We start from the raw sequence: 24,001 nt of genomic DNA on the forward strand, positions 1-24,001 counted from the left end.
TGGTCATCCAACACCCTGCTCCCACTTTCTCTCCACACTCTTCAGCGATAACAATTATATCTAACTCCTTCTTGAAAATATTCAAAGATTCAGAGTCAACCATTCTCTGTGGCAGAGAATTCCATAGGCTCACCACTCTCTGGGTGAAGAAATGTCTCCTCATCTCAAGCCTAAATGGCCTACCACATATCCTTGGACTATGATCCCTGGTCATCAGAAACATCCTTTCTGTGTTGACTTTGTCCAGTTAGAATCGTATGGATTTCTAGAGAGACCACAAAGATAAAGCCTGCCCAACCATCTTCCCTCACAGCTAAAATTCTGCAGTCCTGGGAGCAATCTTGTAGATGATTTCTGCACTTCCTCTCATACAATCACATACTGCCTCTCATGCATTGAACAGAACAGTGTGTAATACTCATTATTCTTAAATCTTGGTAAAGAAAAGAAAATAGGATATTATCTCCATTTTCTCTAAGATAGAAAAATCATTGACTAACATTTGATGTCTGTAATTTTCCCAAAATGTTAAAATTAGGGAGAGCATTCTAGTAATTCATAATTTTGAACAGAGAAAGGCATAATCTTAAAATAAATTAAACTGATTAAAATTGAATTTTCTCCTGAAATGTTCCAAGATTAGAAGATTGGATAATTAAAATACATTCAAATCCCTGAAACGTGTAGTTCAAATGTGCTGTAAACTGGCCGTTCAATTCTTAGCCCATTAATGCAATGGTTGCTTTTAACCACAGACTGCCTACTTCAATTTACTTCCACCTCATTGAAGTTGATAGAACATTATATTTCCCCGTACAACTTACTAATGCAATCTGTCCAAGTGTAACAGGAATGAACTCAGTGCAAAAGGAACACAGAACCTTTACAGCAGCATCAACAGAATGTTGATTGAGATTGAGGTTGAGGAGAAGAGTGAGCAGCTCCCTAATCAAAGGCAGTTTGTCCTGGACATTTCACTATTGCAGAACTTAAGTGAAACACAGAAGGGTAACATATAAATGCAGCAGGTAATCAGGAAGGCTAATGGAATATTAGCCCTTATCTCAAAAGATTTGGAGTATAAGATTACAGACTATATTGATATCCATGACATGTGAAGCACCAGGGCCAGTTTTAGGATTAAAATTAACTTTCTGGGAAAGATTTCTGATGCATTTGAGACCAGTATGGAATTTTGTATAATCTATGTCTCAAGGTCGCACAAACAAAGTAATTATCAAAGCAAACTAGACATGAATATGGATGTCACAGTGTGACTAAAGTGTTTAAAACCATCAACAAATCTGAATGCAGCATTCATAATTGATGCGCAATTCAATAACCAATTTAACCTTTTAGGTGTTAAGGAGTTGTTTGAAATCCGATTTTCGGTTAAGAGCAAACACACTATCAAGCATCAAAAGTCTTCACCCTTCACCTGTAACCATCATTGATTAAATAACGAAATTGATGAATTTGCAGGAAAGTGGTGTACTCACGTTGTTCAACGTGACTTTATTTTTGTCACGTTTCTGAAGGTGGCTGGTCAGATGGTAGAGGACAGTTCTGCCCTGTTTACGTGCAACACTAAAATGGGACCCACTACTCTTTTTGTTCTTCCGCTTTCCTTCTGTTGAGAAGAATGGAGTCAGAGAAAAAAACAAATCCCAGACAATATAAATGCTAATGCAAGGGAAGACAAAAACAAAAACTAAAAACATCCTCTCCAGTGGGTCTTTTTAATTGCTCTTTCATGAGGTTATCCAGAGTGGCTTGAGGAAATGCCACAAATATCCAGGATAGATATGAATGAATGCGACCATTGACTTTCTTAGCTCATCCTTTCAAAAAGACACCGCAGACCACCAATGTTAACACTGAACTCTGATTTAATGATTTCAGTGCTTCACTGTGCTACCTAGTGGTCCATTGCAAATATTGATTACTTTGTTCAAAGAAGAAATTCATAGTGCCCGTTCTTAGGTAACCTTTCATTTGTCTGAACCATGAACCTTTCATTACTGTTGTTGTTTAGTTTGAAGTTAACCTTGTCTACACTCTTTCGTCCCTTACACATTTCTTGATTGCCCTTTCTGAAGTTTCTCTTGTCTTCCTCATATCATTACTTTGATGCTAATTGATTTTAAGCTTGCCATATGCTTGCTGGTAATGAATTTTCTATAATCTACGTCTCAAGGTAGTACAAACAGAGTAATTATCAAAGCAAACTAGACATGAATATGGATGTCACAGTGTGACTAAAGTGTTTAAAACCATCAACAAATCTGAATGCAGCATTCATAATTGATGCTCAATGCAAGAACACAAGTTAAGCTTTTAGGTATTAAAGAGTTGTTTAAAATCATGATTTTTGAAGTCCCATATAAAACCAATAACTTTATAGAGATGGACCATTGTACTTCAATCAAAGCTGTTTCTCTTCCACCGTAAGTGGGAAGTGTTACATTACTTTTAAGCAAGTTGATAGTATTGACTTCAGAAAAAAAAGCAAATGACTTTTCCCTTAGTCATGGATTTCAATTATGTGTTGAATAAAGACCTGGAATATATTTGCTAATATCAGTCTGTGTTGAGAACATAAAGTTGAGTTCACCTTTGCAAAATCAAGGTTTCTTCCAAATTTCAGGAGACAGGCTAAGAGGTTGCAAAACTTGCAAGTAATGAATAAGAGTTATAGTTAATCATTTGGAAGAATAAAGATTGAAAGACTTGCACTTATATCAAGCTTTTCCTGACCACTAAATGACGTAAAGTGCTTCATAGCCAATGATATATTTTTGCAATGTACCACTGTTGTAATGCAAGAAACAACACAGTCAATTCACACATAAAGAGTATCCTCTAATTACAATGTGATAATGTCCAGATTTTTTTTTATTGAGGGATGAATATTGTCCTGAGGATACTAGGGAGAACTCCCCACCCCCTTTTCTTTGAAACAGTGTATGATATTGATTTTTGAGGTGAGGGATTTATTTTGTAAAGAATGGTTGAGCAGGTTAGGCCTATATTCATTAAAGTTTAGAAGAATGAGTGTTGACCTTTATTGAAGCAAAAGATTCTGAAAGATACTGAGAGGATGTTTCCCATCACAAGGGAATCTAGAATTTAGAGTATTCTGAACAATTCTGGGCCCCATATCTCAGGAAAGATGTATTGGCCCTGGAGCGGGACCAGAGGAGGTTCACGAGAATAATCCCAGAATGAAAGGATTAACATATGAGGAACAACTGAGGACTCTGGGACTATGTTCAATGGAGTTTAGAAAGCTGAAGGGGATCTGACTGAAATTTGTAGACTACTGAGAAACCTGGACAGAGTGAACATTGGGAAGATGATTTCATTGGCAGGAGAAACAAGGACCCAAGGGCACAGCCTTAGAGTAAAGGGAAGACTCTTTAGAACAGAGATAAGGAGAAACCTCTTTAGCCAGAGAGTGGTGAATCTGTGGAATTCATTGCCACAGAAGGGTGTGGAGGCCAGGTCATTGAGTATATTTAAAACAGAGATAGATAAGTTCTTGATTGCCATGGCGATCAAAGGTTACAGGGAGACAGTGGGAAAATGGGGTTGAAAAACTTATCATACATGATTGAATGGCAGAGTAGATTTGATGGGTTTAGTGGCCTAATTTCTGCTCCTTTGTCTTATGGTCTTATAGAAGTATACAGGCCTAAATTCAAAATATGAGGCCTCCCATTTGAGACAAAGACAAGGAGGAAACTTTTCTGTCAGAGAGTTGTTAGTGTATGCAATTCACTCCCCCAGACATCAGTGGAGGTTGAGTCATGGAATGTATTCAAATCCATTTTAGATAGATTTTTGATTGACAAGGAGTCAAGTATTATAAGGCATAAGGTAGGAGAATGGAGGTAAGGTTCCCATCAGATCAGCCACAATGTTATTGATTGGTGGAATGGGCTCAAGGAGGGACTGGCTAACTCTTGTTTCTATTTCCTATGTTCTTATGTTCATCTGAGATATGGCAAAAAAATTACAAAGAATAAAATTCATCCTTGACTGCTCATACTGAACTCCATTCTCTTGCAGCTCAATCCACATTGAATTGTTGCAACGTAATAGAAAATACCACAGTGACTGCTGTGGTGAAATTATTCCTTACAACATTAACAAACCAAATTTCTTAAACTGATATTTTAATGGAGATGTTAACACTAGCATGTTATAATATTGGATACATTCTGAAAAATTCATTAAATGTTCAAACCTTATTGTAAAATTCCACTCCCCCAAGAGTCAAATAAACGTTAAGGATGTCATTGAAAGAAAAAGAATATTCAATTGAATTCATGGTACTCTCTAGTATCCTTTGACTTTCACAGTCTATTATTAATTCCAAGTATCTCGGTAGTTAGGGACAGATCACATTGTAGCACTACTTGTTGATGTTGGGACCTGTGAACTGCCACAGAATGGTGTTGAAAATGTAGTCTTAAAATCACCACACTGTGTATGCTGTTCCACAATCTGCAAGTACCATTTTGGAAGTGATAGTTTCAAAGTGGTCCTGGAATTTTGTTTTAAATTAAAAATGATAATTGTAGCACAGTTAAAATAAAAATTAGAACAAAAACAAAGTTCTTTGACCAAGAAACTTTCAGAAAGTCAACTTTATAAATATTTTAATATTTGGAGCCTTGAAATAACAGAACAAAGCATTCAACTATTCTGAAACTAGCCATAATTTGGGAGGAGGGAGATGTTTGGTATAATTTAAAATGGATTGACAACATTATCAAGATGTGGATGTTATCACAACATAAATAATATCAAGTTCTAGTGAGTTTTGAGAAGATTTGTAGCTCAGATTGAGGTTCGGTATGTATGTTTGTTCGTTGAGCTGGCAAGTTCATTTTCAGACATTTCATCACCATACTAGGTCACATCATCAGTGAGCCTTGAGTTTTGCTTGTTGTCTGTATGGGGTATTGCAAGTTCATTAGCTGCTGTTTTATGGGGTTGGTGGGATTGTGGGCTATCATGACTTGGACCCCATTTACCACCCTCTGAAAAAAAGAACAGGAAAAGACATCACCACAGGAAGTGACATCACCAACCCAAGGAAACTTAAATACATAAACTGAAAGTGGGTCACTAACACGAGTGCTTCACTGGAGGCTCACTGGTGATATTACTTAGTATGGTAACAAAACATCTGAAAATGAACTTGCCAGTTCAGCGAGCAAAGTTACATACAGAATATCAAGTTCTGTTTCGATGTATAATCCAATGTGATATCCAGTACCATCTCTACTTATCATATTTATTGCAATAACTGCACAGAGGCCAGCATCCTGTCACCAAGTCACCCTTTATTTACTTGAGCACAGTACAACGACTGTAGCCAACCAATTGTGAGTCAGTCCCCTGAACTGAAAAGATTCTCAATCTTCTGTTTTTCTTTCCTGTTTATATTATTTCATTAAACAGTACAAGTTACAAACAAACAGTTAACAATGAACAGCAGTTTACAAGAAACAGCAATTTACAGGGAAAGGGGTGGCGAAATCCCCTGTTTATTTTTTTTTCTTTTTTCTTTTTTTCTTTTTTTTTATCTACAGTGAAAGACACAAAGTGCACGAATCTTTATTCAATGCCCTGTTTATATTGGTCAGCCAGGGCTTTCTGATTGGCCCAGGTTACCAACCCCAAGTAAAGACCTCATAGTCAAAGACATCCACCTGGTTCCAAAGACTACATTTATCTTAATGGGAGAAAAAATTCAAATTTTACCAGAAAAAAGTATCATTCCTAAGAGTATTGAATTGATTGCTGTAAGATTAGTCAAAAACCAAAACCTTTGTATATTCTTGGGGTTTATTTTTCTTTAATTCCAGGGGGAGTGGAATTGTGCATTAACCTTTGTATAAAATCAAACAAACAATGTGCAATCATATCAAGTTCCATTACTGCCTTTACCTTCTTTCCCATCTCCTGGGTGGTTAATGCCTCGGGTATCGGTGACATCCTTAAAGGAAACCAGGAACAGTACAACCTCCCCCTTCTCATTTTTAATGGGTACAATGTCAAGCAGACACCAAAATGCAGTGCCTGTGAGCGAAGAGCAGAGAAAACGACAATGAACAGGTTCATGAAATTTTGTCTTCTGAAGATAGCAATATGCATTGAACAACCTTCCAGGGATATGTCAGAAATATCTATTTTTCTTATGATAAAGGAGCCTATACAAAATATTGTCTTATGTATTCCATCCCAAATTGTATTTATCCCATAATTATAACATATTAAATGATTTAGTGTAAGTCATCCATAAATGTCACATCAATTCAGATCAATGACATCCTTTAAAGATTTTCCCTGGAGTGAAACAGCTTCCTAAATAGGTCTAATTAGTTCCATCGCTGTCCCGCTGACTTCCTACAAGTTGCAATTGTAACCTACTCCTCTGTATTGAGGGAAAGGATATTCACTAGAAAATAGTGGCTTTCTTCCTTAAATACACAGATCAAGATTCAACCATTTCACCTGTTTGCTATTTTAAACAGAGATTTGCGAGGGGAAATTAATTGTGGCTTTTCCACCATGTTAACAGAGTAAGAAGGGAATTCAGGGTCTTAGGGAGGCCCATGAATGGATATACTTTAAATCTTCTTGTGGAACCAGAATACATAGAAGTCCCCTGCTGTAGGTTTGGACTCCTTCCCCAATCGCAAAAACCCATACATCATCTTTCCTGGGGTCATGATTTGGAGGTGCCAGTGTTGTATTGGGGTGGACAAAGTTAAAAATCACACAACAGCAGGTTGTAGTCCAACTGGTCTATTTGGAAGCTCTAGCTTTCAGAGCGCTGATCCTTCATCAGGTTGTTGAACTATTCCCTGGTGTTGTGTGATTTTCAAGTATTTCCTGGGGACATACGTGACTCTATCAATCATTCTTATAGTGCGCAGTTGTGGCCTCATGGTGGCCAGTGACTGTTTCCAAAGGGCATAGAATGCAAAGAGCAAACATAAAAAGTAGGTTCTAAAATAAGGAAGATGGTTTGAATTAAACAAAAAAAACCAAGATTGAACAAAAAGAGATTATTTTGTCCGGTTACCAAGTAGGTGAAGAAGGATTATCCGTTAAAATGACCACAGCTGGAGTTAGAAAAGAGTTTGGATGAAATGCTTTTGGAACAGGGTTTTTGGAGCACAGGGAGTGATTGTGCTGAAGACCATTTTATTTAAGGAACAATAACAGAAATATAAAAGGGAAGAAAGCAGGGAAACAAGATTAGTACCGGTACATTAATAAAGAATCTGCACAGACATGGTGGACTTCCTCTTTGCTGTGGTACATAGCTATCCTAGCTACTTAATAGATAAAAGATTTGGTTTATTTGTTTAGTTTGGTTCAATAAATATCAAACTAATCAAATCGGAATGTTAAAAAATGTGAAACAAATAGTCCCTCATAAACAAGTATAGCCTTACAGGAGGCACACAGTGTTGATAACTCTGAAAACATACTCTGTCTCCCACCATCAATATTTCCATTACAATTCTTGTTGATTCTAGAATTGTAAAAATGTTAAATATTTATCTTGTATTCTTGTTTGCTCATGTACAATACAGTTGATTGAGTTCAATGAATCAAAGTAACTTTGGCTTTTGAGATAAGACAGATTGAGCAGTTTAGGAATTTAGAAGATTGAAAGGAGACCCAATTGAGGTAAATAAGATGCTAAAGAGGATTGACAATATAGATGCAGAAAGGATGTTTCCTCATTTGGGCAATCTATAATGAGGGGTCATAGTTTTAGGTTCACTATGATTGTGAACTATAGTAAATGACAGATTCTCATTATATTACAAGGTAAGGATAGATTTTGCAGTAAAGCCTGCTTACGTTGAATACATTGTTTCAGAAAAAAATTCCTTGCAGAAATCCCTTTTGTCTCTATCCCACTGGAAGCTGCCTAATAAAATGAATAAAATGTTTGAATGAACTGCAGAAGTCTGGATGTACTCATCGAATTAAGTGTTGTTTTGCCTCACTGAAGTCCCTTTTGCCAATATCTGTGCTGAGCTCTTTTTCCAAGCATTTTGACAAGGCGTGAAAATTACTTTGTACTTTAAGTGATACAGTGATGTTTCAGAGTCTTTTTCACCTCATTGTGTTTTGGAACGCAAGTCTTTTGGCAGTCAATGTAAAGATTGCTGCTGTTTACGTGTGAAAATGCCTTATAAGGTATTAATACGCAAGTTTTGTGATATTTACAATTTACTCATGTTTTAGCGCTATGCAAATCTATTGGCTAAAACTCTGGTACTATGAATAATGAAAACACCACCTCAAAAGAAACCCATTTTTTCTCCTTCTGACAAAATGGAAATAATTGCAATGTTCAAAAGTTTCCTAGGTTCCAGAGTGAAATCTGTAAATAATTTGATGCATCTCAACTTTTTTATTTTAAAGTTGAATGCATCTTTATTGTTAAGAAGCAGTGGAGTAGGTTAAAATGCAGAAATGTTTTTAAAAGAATTTTATTTGAAAATCAGTTTGTATTGTTAAGTTTTGACCAAAATTAATGTGACACATAAAATGGATAAAATAATCAAACTGTTGAATTAATAAAGATGCTGGAAATACTTAGCAGATCCGACAGAAGTTCTGGTGAAAAGTCATTGACATGAAACATTAACTTTGTTTCCTTTCCACAAATGGGGTGGCACGGTGGCTCAGTGGTTAGCACTGCAGCCTCACAGGTTCGATTCCAGCCTCGGGTAACTGACTGTGTGGAGTATGCACATTCTCCCTGTGTTTGTATGCGTTTCCTCCGGGTGCTCTGGTTTCCTCCCACAGTCCAAAAATGTGCAGGTCAGGTGAATTGGCCATGCTAAATTGCCCATAGTGTTAGGTGCATTAGTCAGAGGGAAATGGGTCAGGGTGGGTTACTCTTCGGAGGGTCAGTGGGGACTGGCTGGGCCAAAGGGTCTGTTTCCATACTGTAGGGAATCTAATCAAATCAATTCTACATGACCTCTTGAATATTTCAAATATTTGCTAAAATACTTCATATTTCCCGATTGGTTTATACAATTGTATGAATAAAATCAGTTCGCAAAGTATAATTCATTTAACAGCTTCTTGTCTGTTGAAAATGTCAAGAGAAAAAGTGTCGCTCTGACATCTCTGAAGGATGCAAGAAGCACCATAACAACTTCTGGGACAGCACAAAAATTCTGGGGTTAAGGGTAATTTATTAGCTTGGTTAATGGATTGGCTAACCAACTGAAAGCAGAAAATCAGGGATAATTGCTCCTTTTCTGATTGGCTAGACATAATTAGTAGGGTTGAAAAGGGTGGCACTGGAAAAGCATAGCAGGTCAGGCAGCACCTGAGGAGCAGGAGAGTTGATATTTTGGACCGCAGTCCTGCATCAGCAATGCCTGAAACTTTGACTCTCCTGCTCCTTGGATGCTGCCTGACCTGCTGTGCTTTTCTAGCACCACCCTTTCTGACTCTGATTCTCCAGCATCTGTGGTCCTCACTTTCTCATAATTAGTAGAGTGCCTCAGGATTTGGGTCCTCGGGCCCCAACTAATTATAATCTATATTAATGACTTTGATGTCAGGATAGAAAGTACCATAACCAAATTTGCAGATGACATTAGAAGAGGTGTGAAAGTAAATTGCAATAAAGAAATAAGCAATTTATAAATGGGTATATATAGGTTAGGTGAATGAACCACACATTGGCAGATGAAGTTTAATGTGGATAAATGTGAGGTTATTCATTTTGATCAGAGGAATAGAAAGGCAACTTATTATTGAAATGGAGAGAAACTTCAGAGTGCTTCAGTGCAGAGGGACCTGGGTGTTCTTGTTCATGAATTACAGAAAGCTAGAATGCAGGTAAAGCAGGTAATAAGGAAGACAAATGGAATTTTGGCATTTATTACAAAAGGAATGGAGTATGAAAGCAGGGGAGTGTTGCTTAACTGTACAAGGCATTAGTGAGACTAAACCTTGAGTATTATGGACAATTTTGGTCCTTTTATGTGAGATGGGATGCAATTGTATTGGATCCAGTTCAGAGAATCACTAGATTGATTTAGAGATGAGGGGTTTGTCTTATGAAGAGATAAATGGGAGGAGATCTCAAAGTGACCACACAAGTAGATGGCTGGTAAAAATGGCATATGGCATGCTTGCCTTTATTTGTTGGGGAATTGAGTACAAGAAATCATGATGCAGCTTTATAAGACTCTGGTTAAGCCATACTTAGAGCATTGCGTTCTCTTCTGGTCGCCACATTACAGGAAGGATTTGGAGAGGGCGTAGAAGAGGTTTACCAGGTTGCTGCCTGGATTATAGAGTATGAGCTAGAAGGAGAAACTAGAAAAACTCAGATTGTTTTCTCTTGAATGGCAGAGGCTGAGGGTACACTTGATCAAAGTCTATAAAATTATGAGATGCATAGATAAGGTTGACAGTCAGAATGTTTATTCCCACAGGTGGGGTGAAAGGTCTAATACGAGGGGGCATGCATTTAAGGTGAGAGGGGAAAGTTCAAAGGAGATGTGAGGGGCAAGTTTTTCACACAGATGGTATGAGTTTGGAACATGCTCCTAGGGGTGGTGATTGAGGCAGATATAAGGGCATTTGAGGGACTTTTAGATAAACACATCAATATGCAAGAAATGGAGGGATATGGATCATTGCAGGCAGACGACACTGCCGGCATGTTCAGCACAACATCACGGGCCAAAGGGCTGCACTGTTCTATGTTCTATCTAACTGAGGAATATAAGATGCTAAAGGGGATTAACAATGTATATGCAGAAAGGATGCTTCCTCATGTGAGGCAATCTATAACAAGATATCATTGTTTTAGGAAAGGTTTAAAACAGATGAGGAGAAATAACTTTTCACAACGAGTTATAAATATATGGAATTTGCTAGCCCAGAGTGTGGTGGATTAGGGCTGGAACATTGAGTAAATTTAAGGAGAAGATAGATTTTTAGTTCGTCATGGGCTGAAGGGCTGTGGAGAGCAGGCAGGAAAGAGTAGTTGAGACGGAGACGAGATCAGCAATGATCATATTAAATAGCAGAACAGACTTGAGGGGCTGAATTGTCTCCTCTGTTCCTAGTTCTCATGCTGTAACAGGATTCAAAAGTTACAGTTTGCAAATCAATGAGCAGTCAGTGATGGAATAGGTCAATTTGTTTTGGTCAACTCAACTTGAAAATATTATAAATCAATTCAAAAGGGGTTAGGGTAACTAAACATGAGGAGGCCAACTGATCAGGAAAAGCTCAGCGACTAAACATAATAATATTCACTGCAAGAAATTCCTGGAGAAGGAGTGTGATTCAAATCATTTCACATCTTTGAGAAGGTGCCATATAAACATCCATTGAGAAAAGGGGGCAGATTATTGAGAAACTGAAAGCTCTACTTGATTGTTTATTAGACAAGTCAGAAATGGAAGATAATCTACCATCAATTTATTATTGGCAGTGGAGTGGCATGAAGGAAAATGGAGTCCATTATAGGATAATAATGGGCGGCATGGTGGCTCAGTGGTTAGCATTGCTGTCTCACAGCACCAGGGACCTGGGTTTGTTTTCAACCTTGGGTGACTGTCTGTATGGAGTTTGCACATTCTCCCCCGGTGTTCTGGTTTCCTCCCACAGTCCAAAGATGTGCAGGTTAGGTGAATTGGTCATGCTAAATTGCCCATAGAGTTAGGTGCATTAGTTAGAGGCAAATATGGGGAATGGGTCTGGGTGGTTTACTCTTTGGAGGGTCGTGTAGACTAATTGGGCTGAAAGGCCTGTTTCCACACTGTGTAGATAATCTAATCTAATCATAATAAATGTAGAAACGGGACAATACGGGCTTGATGAGGGTCAATTCCAGAACCACAGTTCTGAAGAAGAATCAAATCAGACTCGAAAATGTTAACTCTGTTTTTATCTCCACAGATGCTACCAGACCTGCTGAGTTTCATTACATAATTTGGAATTCAGATCTCCAGTATCTGAGCAATTTTGATTTTATCTGTAATCCCAGCTAATGCTGTGGGCTGCAAAACAACAAACTGGCTTTGCCAGATGTTGCTCAGTAATATCACTGAAACACAATACTGACACTGCCAAGCACAGGCAGTGAGATTTCGAGAGCCCCACAGGATATCACGAGCCTGTAACCTTTAAACACTTTGACCTTTGAGATGTAAATCAGCAATAAAAATGTTGGAATCTCTACTGAAAAGCTCAAAACTGCTTTATATAAGATTTAAAATTTTGGAAATTTACTTAGGGATGAGAGCAGTGTGGCTATATAATATTCCAGAATGAAAGTGCTTGAATAAAGTATGAATAATTGATAGAACGGTGTTGATCCAACAGCTTTGGTGATTGAGATAAAGGGTTATTCACTTTATCAGGGGATTCTCCTCAATAGGCAGCAGTTATGATCTCAGGCAGATTTACAGTTGTCTGGTATATTTGAAATGTGAAGTGAAAATGGCATTTTCTGGCAATATATGCATGATCGCCTAAAAATGGAGATGCCAATGAAATGTTTTCTTCCCATTAACTTTGCTTGATAGCACAGGTGTAATAAACCGTGCATTATACAAAGAACAACAAAGAAAATTTACAGCCCAGGAACAAGCCCTTCGGCCCTCCAAGCCTGAGCCGATCCAAATGTACTGTCTAAAACTGTCGGTCAATTCCTAAGCATCTTTATCCCTCTGCTCCCCACCTACTCATGCATCTGTCCAAGTGCATCTTAAATGAATCTACCATGCCTGCCTCTACCACCTCTGCTGGCAACGTGTTCCAAATGCTCACCACCCTCTGTGTGAAGTACTTACCGCGTGTATTCCCCTTAAACTTCCCACCTCTCACTTTGAAAGCATGACCTCTGGTTATTGAATCCTTCAACCTGGGGAAAAAGCTTGTCTCTATCCACCCTGTCTATACCCTCATGATTTTGTAAACCTCAATCAGGTCCCCCCTCAATCTCCTTTTTTCTAGTGAAAATAAACTTAACCTACTCAACCTCTTCATAGCTAGCACCTTCCATACCAGGCAAAATCCTCGTAAGCCTTCTCTGCACCCTCTCCAAAGCGTCCACGTCCTTTTCGTAATGTGGCGACCAGAGCTGTCAGTACAGACACAAGCTTTGATATTTATTAAACTCCCTTGGAACATTGACATTAAAAATTTTCTTAACCAGATAAAATGTGGAATAAATTCATCTCAAGGTCTTTGTTTCAAAGGGAATGGTGCATAAAAGTAGGAAGGTTTTGCTGAAACTATACAAGCACTAGTCAGACCACAGCTGAAATACTGTGAATAGTTTTAGGCCCGTTGGCATTGGAAGCTGAGTCCAGATATAGATGCATTTTGTGGAGAGGCTGAATTGCTTTTATACTCATTGGAGTTTAGAAGGATGGGAGGCAACCTTATTAGAACGTATGTAATTCTTAGGGGACTTATCAGGGTAAATGTGGAAAGATTGATTCCCCTTGTGGGGGAGTCTAGGACAAGAGGAAATAATCTCAAAATAACCTTATCCCTTTAAGACACAGCTAAGGAGGAATTTCTTCTCTCAAAGGTTAGTGGATCTGTGTCATTAATTATCACAATGGGCAGTAGAGACTGAGTGATTGTGTAAATTCAAGGCTGAGGCGGACAGTTTTTAAGCAGTAAGGGAATCAAAGACTATGGGAAACAGGCAGAAAAGGAAAGTGGAGATGTGGATGATGAGATCAGCCATTGAAGGCGGAGCAGTTAATAGTCTAAATATCCTACTTCTACTCCCTGTGGTCTGATGAAATGGATGTGACACAAGCACACAACACTCAAAACCAAACATTTACCTGATTTCTTGTAGAATTGCACTTCTCCCTGAAACTCTTGCTTGCTGTCAAGTGCTTTTTCAATCTGCACAAAAACCTGGTCATTAGTCTCTGCTCCATGCAGGAATCGGCACCCACAATTCTTCTGCATGACTTCAGTGCGAGCATAGCCAGTAAGGTCGCAGAATCCATCTGAGCAGTACACAATGGGAAAGCCGCGGTACACCTGAGCATTTGCGAGGATAAAATTGCTGTCTGCAAATACAAAAAGGAAGAGATGAGTTGGAAATGTGATACTGAAAATTGTCTATGATAACTTAATTTCCTAAAAAATACTCACTGTTGGCTAATTAATAAGCATCTCTTCAATATTATTGAGCAGTGATGCTCATTTGAATAATTTAAGATATTTGAGACACATACAACACACAAATATTGAATATTTTATTAGAAACCAAGTCTGTAAATCTATGCACAAAAGCTGGAAATTATGTTACATTTACAAAACACCCATTGTGCAGAAAACTGTGTAGGAGCACTGCTAGTTTTACAACTTACCATCTGAGCAAGCTGACCACAGCAAAGATAATTAATTGACAGGTCAGGAAAGCCCAACGTGGAGGAAACAGGGGCACCACCTGGTAACGCCACTGCGGTTCAAGTTAACCACTGTGTGAGACAGGTTCAAATCCCACCACAGCAGAGGTGGAGCTTAAACTTAACTAATAAACCTAGAGTTAAAAAGCCAGTGATGGTGCCATGAAAACATTATCAAAAATCATAAAAACCCATCTGTTTACTCCTTCCCTTCAGGAAAGTAAATCTGCTGTTCTTGCCTGGTCTGCCTGTATGCAGATCCACAGCAATGTGGTTAACTTTTAACACAATTCGGAGATGATCCAGCAAGCTATTCACTTTAAGGGCAATTTGGGATAGGCAACAAATGCTGGCCTTACCAGCAATGCCAACATCCAATGAAAGAAGAACGCAAGAATCCATTATGACTGCCCAACAATATGATGGCAAGAATAGAATATCTTTAGACTTTCATGATCCTGTGACAGCTGCTGCGGTCTGGTGAGAAATAATTTCATGCTGGGGCTTGATTCACAACCGGCCTACAACAATCTGAAGTCCAAAAGTACAGCAGGTCAGGCAGCATCCGAGGAACAGGAGAGTTGACGTTTTGGGCATAAGCCCTTCATCAGGAATTGGGGGGTGGGGAAGGAAGATGGGTGGGTAGGAGAGGGCAGTGCTGAGTTGGAGGGTTGGATCTGGGATGAAGTGGAGGAGGGGAGATGAGGAAACTGGTGAAGTCAATGTTGATGCTGTGTGGTTGGAGGGTCTCAAGGCGGAAGATGAGGCGTTCTTCCTCCAGGCGTCGGGTGGCTTGGATGTGGCAGTGCAGGAGGCCCAGGACTGGCATGTCCTTGGTGGAGTGGGGGTAGGGAGTTGAAGTTCTCCTAGTCACTACAATCTGAAGTGTGCCCCCCAAACCCCCACATCCCCACCATAGATTGTCTGATGACGTTTCAAAAGAAATTTAATAAGTAAGGATCCATTTCTCCAACAACATTAATTCCTTTCAAGGTCAAAACAGCGATATGTTATTTGGAGTTGCACCAATCTGATGCATTTTCCAAAGTGAAGCTACAAGATGCATGGAATATCAACAATGTTACTTAGCCAGGTTATTTTGATCATGTCTTAATCATAGTTTTAAACTGAACAGGTCCAATTACTGCATGAATCAGAACTAAAAACAAAACAATTTGGAAGCATTAGCAGTCATTTTGAGTTCGGATGTGACAGAAAACAGGTTTTTAGAAATCAGGGCTGGATTTTTATGGACCTCAGAAGAAGAAATGGAGGAAGTAGGAGACAAAATGTGGTGTACTGCTGGGGGCACCATATCTGCCTCCTGTCCTGCATGAAGATGTATTACCAGTAGAAGGTGAGTGGTTGGAGGATTTCCTCACTTCTGAACAACTGATGCCCCAACTGATGACCATCTAAGGTCACCGCTGAGACTTTTCTACAGGCAGGAAGGCCAGCACCGTGACTTTAGACTGCTGGGTAAATCCTGGAGAGTGTGTCACCAGTAAGGGGTGTGGGTATTTGGAGTTAATTCACCCCACCTTGCTCTAATGACTCTGGCTCCCCACCACACCCCTTTTCTCCTGGGCTTTCCAATTTGGTCTCAGAAAGACTGCTGATTTGCCTTTTTATTCCGTACTCTACTGGTGTCTCCTCTTTGGGATTGCCTGCAGTCCCAGTAGTGGCCACTGCTCCCTGTGATGCTGCAGGGACAGGAAGCTGCTGCCCCTTTGATTGGACAATAGATTGCTGGGGCAAGACCTCCTTCCAATGGGAATTGGAAAATCCACCTGAAGCCCACTAATGGTTCTATGATTCTAAATGGATGCAGGTGAGCCGGTCCAAGGAATGCAGGACTCACCACCAACGTTGGGAGGTAGAGACCTTGTCCAGGGAAAAATTGTGCACTTTATCCAATTTTCATATACACTGAAGGAAAAGATTCAGCCAATTCACAACCACACCCAAACTCAAAAATCAGTTCAATACCCTAAATTCCCATATTGGTTTAAAACACAGTAACAGCACCAATTTAAGTCTAGAAAATAACATGTTGAATTGGAACAAACAGTGGAAAGTCGCAGGAAACTTGTCTTCTTAAAAGAAAAACAATCACTCTTACATCACTCCGATGTAGAATTTACATAATTCTAAAGTTTAAGATTGGACCTTGTATCAGGACCACTTTTCAGAGATTATCGCAAAACCGTTTGGTGCTCTGCTCCTGACCAACATTCTTTAGAGATTGCACCACACAAAATAAAAGAGATTACTAATCTGAATGACATCTGTGGGGCACAGGTGTAAGAATTATTTGTTTCTCTCCAAAACGTTGTTCAGTGTGAAATAAAGATTAGAGATGCTTTGACATAATAGACAAGAGCAAACATTATATTAAGCGTAAAGGCATTCATACAGTTCAGTGGTGCATTAAATTTGTTTTAAAAAAATTAAAAAGAAGCCAAGTCTCTGCTTCTACATTGGAAATATAGTAGTTAATGTCAATCTTCAATTCTGTCATGGCATTGGATAATAGGCTCTCTTTTTACAGGGTAAGATTGAGTTCAAGCCATATTCCAGCACTTGAGGTAAAGCTAAATGCTGATATTCAATGTAGTACTGAGGGAGTGCTGTGCTGTCATTCAGATGAGACACTAATCTGAGGCCTAACCCATTTCCTCAGATGAATGTAAGAAATTGCATGGTTCTGCTTCTGAAGGAGTTATCTCCAGTGACCTGCCTAATAAGTATCTTCCAATCAGCATCAGAAAAATGGCTATAGGTCATTGTCACATTGCTGTTTGTGGCAGTTTGCTGGGTAAAGATTGGTGCTGTGATTCCAACATTACAACAGTGATTAGAGTGCAAAAGTACTTCATTAGCTGGGATGACTGATGCCTACTGAGAAAAGTTGCTATGTAAATGCAAGTATTTTTATACTCTGCTTATTTGCAATCTGGCTTCATTGTCTGCATTCACACCCAGAAGTGGACAGAATCAGCATGCCAACCATAACCATCTCTAGTAACACATTAAACACTAGCTAATACGTTGCAAAAACAACACCAACGGACAATCTCTCCATCTGTCCTTACCCAATCTCCAGGAAATACCTGGCAGGGAATGGCCTTGCAACATTGGAAAATCTGCATTCATTACCAATATCACACTACAAACGCATTAAATATGAGCTATGCACTGTGCAGATTATGGTAATAAACGCTTTTACGTTGGTCTGGAGTTATTGGCACTGATGGTAGAGGCTCCAATATTCTTTTCATCAACAGGAATATCTCCTGCTGTTGACAACTTATCATTAGAAAGTTTTGGAAGAATCTACAAGTTGATAAGCTGGTCGTGAAATGGACACATCTTCCTTGGTCATCATTAATAACAGGCTAGGACTCGAATCTGGAATTCATGGCTACACGATAAGCCACAAGTCTTCCAAAAAGAAGGGGGGGTGTCTTAATGCAATTATATAGGACGTTGATGAGACAGTGTCTGGAGTATTATGTGCAATTTTGACCTCCCCATCTCAGAGAATATATACTTGCCATAGTGGGAGTGCAGCAAAAGTTCACCAGAAGAGTTTGCCCTAATTTTCAAAGCTCATGAACAGCAGCAACTTCCAGAAATGGAGGTCAATGCCAATGCTGGTTATCATGTGAGGAACATTGGCATGGTTTTGTGCACAGCACAGAGAGAACATTGTTCACTAGGCTGATACTGGGAATGACAGGACTGTCCTGTGAGGAGAGGTTGGATTAACTGGGCCTATGTTCACTAGAGTTCAGAAGAAAGAGAGAGGATCTGATTGAAACATATAAAATTCTAACAGTGTTAAACAGACTAAATACAGGGAGGATGTTTTCCTGATCATAGTTTCAAAATAGGCCATTTGGAGGTGAGGTTAAAAACAATGACTGCAGATGCTGGAAACCAGATTCTGGATTAGTGGTGCTGGAAGAGCACAGCAGTTCAGGCAGCATCCAAGGAGCTTCAAAATCGACATTTCGGGCAAAAGCCCTTCATCAGGAATAAAGCTGAAGCGCCAATCAACCACACCGCCAATCAACCACACCGCCCTGTGGCCCAACATTTCAACTCCCCCTCCCATTCTGCTGAGGACATGGAGGTCCTGGGCCTCCTTCACCACCGATCCCTCACCACCAGACACCTGGAGGAAGAATGCCTCATCTTCCGCCTCGGAACACTTCACCCCCAGGGCATCAATGTGGACTTCAACAGTTTCCTCATTTCCCCTTCCCCCACTTCACCCTAGTTCCAAACTTCCAGCTCAGCACTGTCCCCATGACTTATCCGGATTTGTCCTACCTGCCTATCTCCTTTTCCACCTATCCACTCCACCCTCTCCTCCCTGACCTATCACCTTCATCCCCTCCCCCAATTACCCATTGTACTCTATGCTACTTTCTCCCCACCCCCACCCTCCTCTAGCTTATCTCTCCACGCTTCAGGCTCACTACCTTTATTCCTGATGAAGGGCTTTTGCCCAAAACGTCGATTTTGAAGCTCCTTGGATGCTGCCTGAACTGCTGTGCTCTTCCATTTGGAGATGAGATGAGGAAACATTTCTTTACTCAAGTGGTGGTCAATCAGTGGGATTTAGTACTACTGGAGGATGTGGAGGCCAGGTCACTGAGTATATTCAAGAAAGAGACTGATGACCTTTCGATTTTAAATGCATCAAGGGGGTATGGACAGAAAGTGGGAATATAGAGGATCAGCCATGATCATATTGAATTTCAAAACAGACTGAAGGGCCAAATGGCTGACTCCCTGTTCCTAGTTTCTATGTTTCTGCATTTCTTAATGGGTTGAGCATTCAATTGCAAATCATTCCAACACAACCTCGTGGTAGGAAGTAAGGATGAGGAGAGATTCCTGGTCAGGCAAGGTGATGGATAGAAAGTTGGAGCCTTTACCTTTACTCATCATAGTCCCCCACTACAATATGCAGGTAAAAAAGTGTTTTTTGTCATAGCAAGATGACATCCTGAGTGAATTGAAGCACACCAACAGCAAAGGGTAGGTAATATTTTCAGATTTCTCCAGTATTTTTTAACACTGTTTCAGAATTTTAACAATGACATATATGTGGAATGAACTAAGACCAATTACTAAGCCGATGGGTATGTGGGAGGTGAATAAGCAAACTTAGTTAAAATGACAAATGCCACTGACGTACTCCAGGATGCCCATTATTCAGTGGCACACTGCTTTTGCAGCTGGTTCAGCATCATTTCCAAACATTTTCTTTCCAATGAGGTCAGCAGCATTCAAATAAAAAACTATTCAAAGAAAAGACCACACAATAGAAAACACTCAAATGAAAAACAAAAATTGGGTCAGGCAGGAGGTGATTGATGTTACTGGCTGTGCAGTGGTGCAATGGAAAGATATGTCCTACAAAGGTTCTGGCAGATGATCAAGAGAGCAGATAAATTGAATGTGTGATGGGAAGTCGCAATGCGACTTAAACTATTTACCTACTTTAAACTAATAAAAGTTATGCAAGATGAAACTCCCATCTTCCACCCACCATAAGTATAATCTCATCCAAAACACTGCTGTCCATATCCTAGCTCATGCCAATTCCTACTGAGCCAAGATGTCATCCTCAACTAACTAAATTACTCCCCGCTTACCTCAACTTTAAAAAGCGTAACCTTGTGTGTGAATGCCTCCGTGGCTTCACCCCATCCTTTCTCCGTAACATCCTGTAGAGTTACTAACCTGTGAGATACAAGATTGGACTGTCCTCTTACTTATCCCCAATTACTAGCATCCCACCATAGGTGGTGATCATGGCTGACCATCTATGTCAACGCCATATTCCTAGTTGCTGTCTATGTCCCTTGATACCTTTAAGATCTAAAGATCAATTAATCCCTTTTTAGAATATATCCTGTGACCTGGTATCTACATGTTTTCAGTTGCTTAGGACTATGCTTCAGAATTACCAGCTTCAACCTCTCCAGGTCCTTTCCTCCTTAAAACCTACAGCTTTGACAAAACATTTGGTCCCCTTCCCCAGTTATTGTCTTACGTGGTTTCATGTCAAATCTCAGTTAGGCTTCTGTGAAATGTCTTGGGGGAGTTTGTTTTGTGGGTTTGGATTCCACTTTTGGATCTTATTGAACTTGTGGTCTGGTAAGAAGGTTACCTTTGGTGACTATAGCCCAACTCTTGTGCATTTCTGCAAAACCCAATTTATTTATTTACACTATTATACAAAGTCTATTGTGAGACAGTACACCTCTCTCTGATACAGAATGTTCTTTCTCTATACTTTGAATCTAGCACATAGCTGCCAATTTTGCATAATTGTATACATTAGTATCTCATTCAACTATATGCTTTATGCATTCATGCATTATGTAACGACATGTTGCAAAAGATGTGTTTCTAAGGTCAAGTGATAAGGTTAGTCCTTCTCCCTCCTCATTTCACCAGAATGTATAGACCTGGATCAACATATCTGTAGGTGCACATATTAAAGGTTTCATATTAATTACGCTCTGCCATGAAAAACCTGTTATAATTAATAATTAGAAGCACCATGTTGGGTTCCATTTTAGTTTTGATCTATTCCATGCATCAATAGTGCAAGGATTGTATATCAATACTGGTATTTCATTCATATCACTTTGTGCTTTGTAACTAATGCACTAATTCTCCCATTCCCTTTGCAGTGGTGATGACTGGAAATTGTCCCATTAGCATGATTTGTCTGCTATTTTCAATTTGTTATTGTGGATGAAAATACATTTGATCTCCACACAAGGCAAGTCCTCCTCCTTTTATGAACTTCATAATCATTCGGATCTTGAGAAAGTCCTTCTGCACAATATCTAATCAGATATCAGAGGTAATTGAATTATTCACCTCTGTGATCCCACTGCCAAATGCCAATTCACCATTTCTTTGACTTTGTTTTCTTAGATCATCTTCCCCCACTGTCTTTAACTTTAGTTTCCCAATTCCAGCCACCTGATTTATACATGATCCCCATCCAGCAATAACCTGTTAGACCAAATGTCCCCTTTTTTCTGACCTACAATAGCAATTTCTTTCTATATTATTCACTGTTCTTTGCCTTGTCCAATCTTAGGATCAATCTGAATCCAAAGTTTTCCTGTTGGTCACTGGTGCTTGCAGATTTTCCAGCCTCTATCATCTGCTGGTCTTCATACCCTACTCCTATGTCTGCCATAAACAGTGGGCCAACTGGTCTGGATCTATCACAAAATTCTCATTTGCCTGAACTTTATCTCTTTTCACAATCTCTCTTTGTTTTATTCTTTCCAAATAAGAGGCATTGCTATGGGAAACCATGTGGGTCATTATCCTAGTCCCAGCCAGGGCTCCTTCTTGACTTTCTGGTACCATTGAAAGAGAATCAACTCTCACTGCTGAGCTAATATTCCTTTACAATTTGTTTCTTTTAAAAACTCCTTTCAAATCAACCAATTCCTTTATTTTGACAGTTGTTATTGAATGATTCTGGCTTCTGTTCTGGAGCTTCTGAAATGCCCCTTTTCCTCATCCAAGGTTTCCTTTTAACTGTGGTCAATAAGCTAATAAAATGACATGGCCTCAATAATCTTTTGTATGTGAGAAAGACACAGAACACTGGTCAAAAAAACAAACCCAAAAATCATCACTTCAGCCTTTACTCCTTATATTCCCTTCCCCTTCCTACATGGTCCCTATGCCCCATCCATGCCAACTCTGTTGCCTCTTATAGTCCCTATGCAATAAGATGCCTCTGTACTCCCCGTAGTTCCTCATACCGTCTACCCACTCTGTCACCCTATGTATCCACATCCACCAATGAACTTCTCATAGCCCCAATAACAATTTGGTGTCATCTCATGCCAGCCCAAGCCAACACTCCCCATGTCAACTCTCCTGATATCCAGTATAGGCAAACTCAGGAGCTATGTTAGCAAAAAAGACACCTGTATCTATTGATGATATCACTCTTCAATAAAATCAATTATTTAACAAAAATATTCAATACATTGAAAATCCTTCAAGTAATCTCTTATCAAAACAAATATTTGCATTGAAAGTTCTTTGGCAACTACAATTGATTTATGCATTTTTTAGCTACTTTCACACCTACATTCCGAAATCTCAAATGTTCCCTTGACTACTGCTCTCCCTCCAGGGTACCGAATCGCTACCCACTATAGAGTCCAGGGATTGTATCCACAGAGGTTCCTCACTTCGCCAAACTGGTGTTCTGGCAGTCTAAAAATAAATTTGGTGAAATCTGAACTCCCTGTAGTTGCTACATTAACTCTTCAAACCCACTCTCACCTCTCTGTGATTAGCTGCTCAGTCTATTTCAACCATCATAAGCACAAGTTCCAGAAACAGTAGCTGAATTTTCTTGCAATGCCACATAAACGTTCATTGCATAAGGTAAGAGCTCATGGAGTGAGAGGGGAACAGACCAGCAGGGCTGGAAGATTGACTGACTGCCAGAAAACAAAGAACGTGCACAAATGGCTCTCTTGCTGATTGGGAAAGTAACAGATGATGAGTGAACACCCACAGCGGTCTGTGTTTAAGGCCAGCTTTTTACAATTTATATCAATGACTTGGATGAGGGGAGTGAAGGCATGGTGGCTAAGTTTGCAGATCAAAACAATGATAGTTAGGAAAGTGTGCTGTCAAGTGGAGTAAGGAGGTTGTAAACAGATTTTGATAGACTGAATGAGTGGATGAAAATCTGGCAGAGGAAGTGCAATATGGGAAAATGTGATGTTGTTGCCTTTGGCAGAAAGAATTTTTTTTAAAAATGTATTATTTAAAACAAGTACAAGAACAGAATTGTGGGGTGTGGATGGATCTAGGTGTTCTTGGGCTTGAGATGCAAAAAGTCAATTTTATTGAATGATGGAGCATTCATGAGGGGCTGAATGGCCTCCTTTTTATTTTTATCCATGTGTTTTATGTCTTCTGGGTATTCTGCAGCTCTATGGTCTGAATATTAGTTTTAATAACATTTCAGATATGTATCATTCATCAGAACACATTTCTGGTGAGGGAGGGGGATCTATATCCATGGTATTGCCTTTGTATTCTGTTGCTCTTTGGGGCTGTTGGAACCAATGTTTGAACCTTGCTCTCATTTTGAACTCATCCTTGCAACAAATGTCCAAATTCCTCACGCTACCTCTTTCCCTTTTTTCTTGTGTGCATTCTTCCTTTGTTTGACAATTATATTTTGATTTTTAAAAATATCTGTCTATTGCATAAGAGGTTGATTCTTCACAGCATTCATTAGTTTCTGCAACTTCCTTTCTGCAATTCAGTGTAGCTGTTCTATTCCCCTACCCTCATGGTTATCTTTCAGTTTTCATTTCTAACAAAGAGTAAGCTATTCAATATATTAACATTTATTTGCCTTTGCAGCTTGTGATGGAACTACTGCTTTTCCTGCACTTGCATGTTTTTGCTTTTCTTTTCTCATGTGGTTTTATGCTCACAGCCATGGG

General features: G+C 39.4%; 1 protein-coding gene across 3 annotated transcripts in view; it reads right to left on the bottom strand.

The window, feature by feature from the left end:
• LOC122539849 (potassium voltage-gated channel subfamily H member 8-like) overlaps positions 1–24,001 on the bottom strand; it is a 163,901-nt gene that overhangs the window by 85,841 nt on the left and 54,059 nt on the right. For all 3 annotated transcript variants that reach the window (XM_043674963.1, XM_043674965.1, XM_043674964.1), the window contains exons 2-4: positions 13,890–14,123; positions 5,962–6,093; positions 1,500–1,630 (exon numbers count right to left, since the gene is read on the bottom strand). In XM_043674963.1, coding sequence (XP_043530898.1) covers positions 1,500–1,630; positions 5,962–6,093; positions 13,890–14,123 — 497 coding nt within the window. The remainder of the gene's footprint in view (positions 1–1,499; positions 1,631–5,961; positions 6,094–13,889; positions 14,124–24,001) is intronic.

This window comes from Chiloscyllium plagiosum, chromosome 33 (genome assembly GCF_004010195.1).
Source record: "Chiloscyllium plagiosum isolate BGI_BamShark_2017 chromosome 33, ASM401019v2, whole genome shotgun sequence".
Lineage (NCBI taxonomy): Eukaryota > Metazoa > Chordata > Chondrichthyes > Orectolobiformes > Hemiscylliidae > Chiloscyllium > Chiloscyllium plagiosum.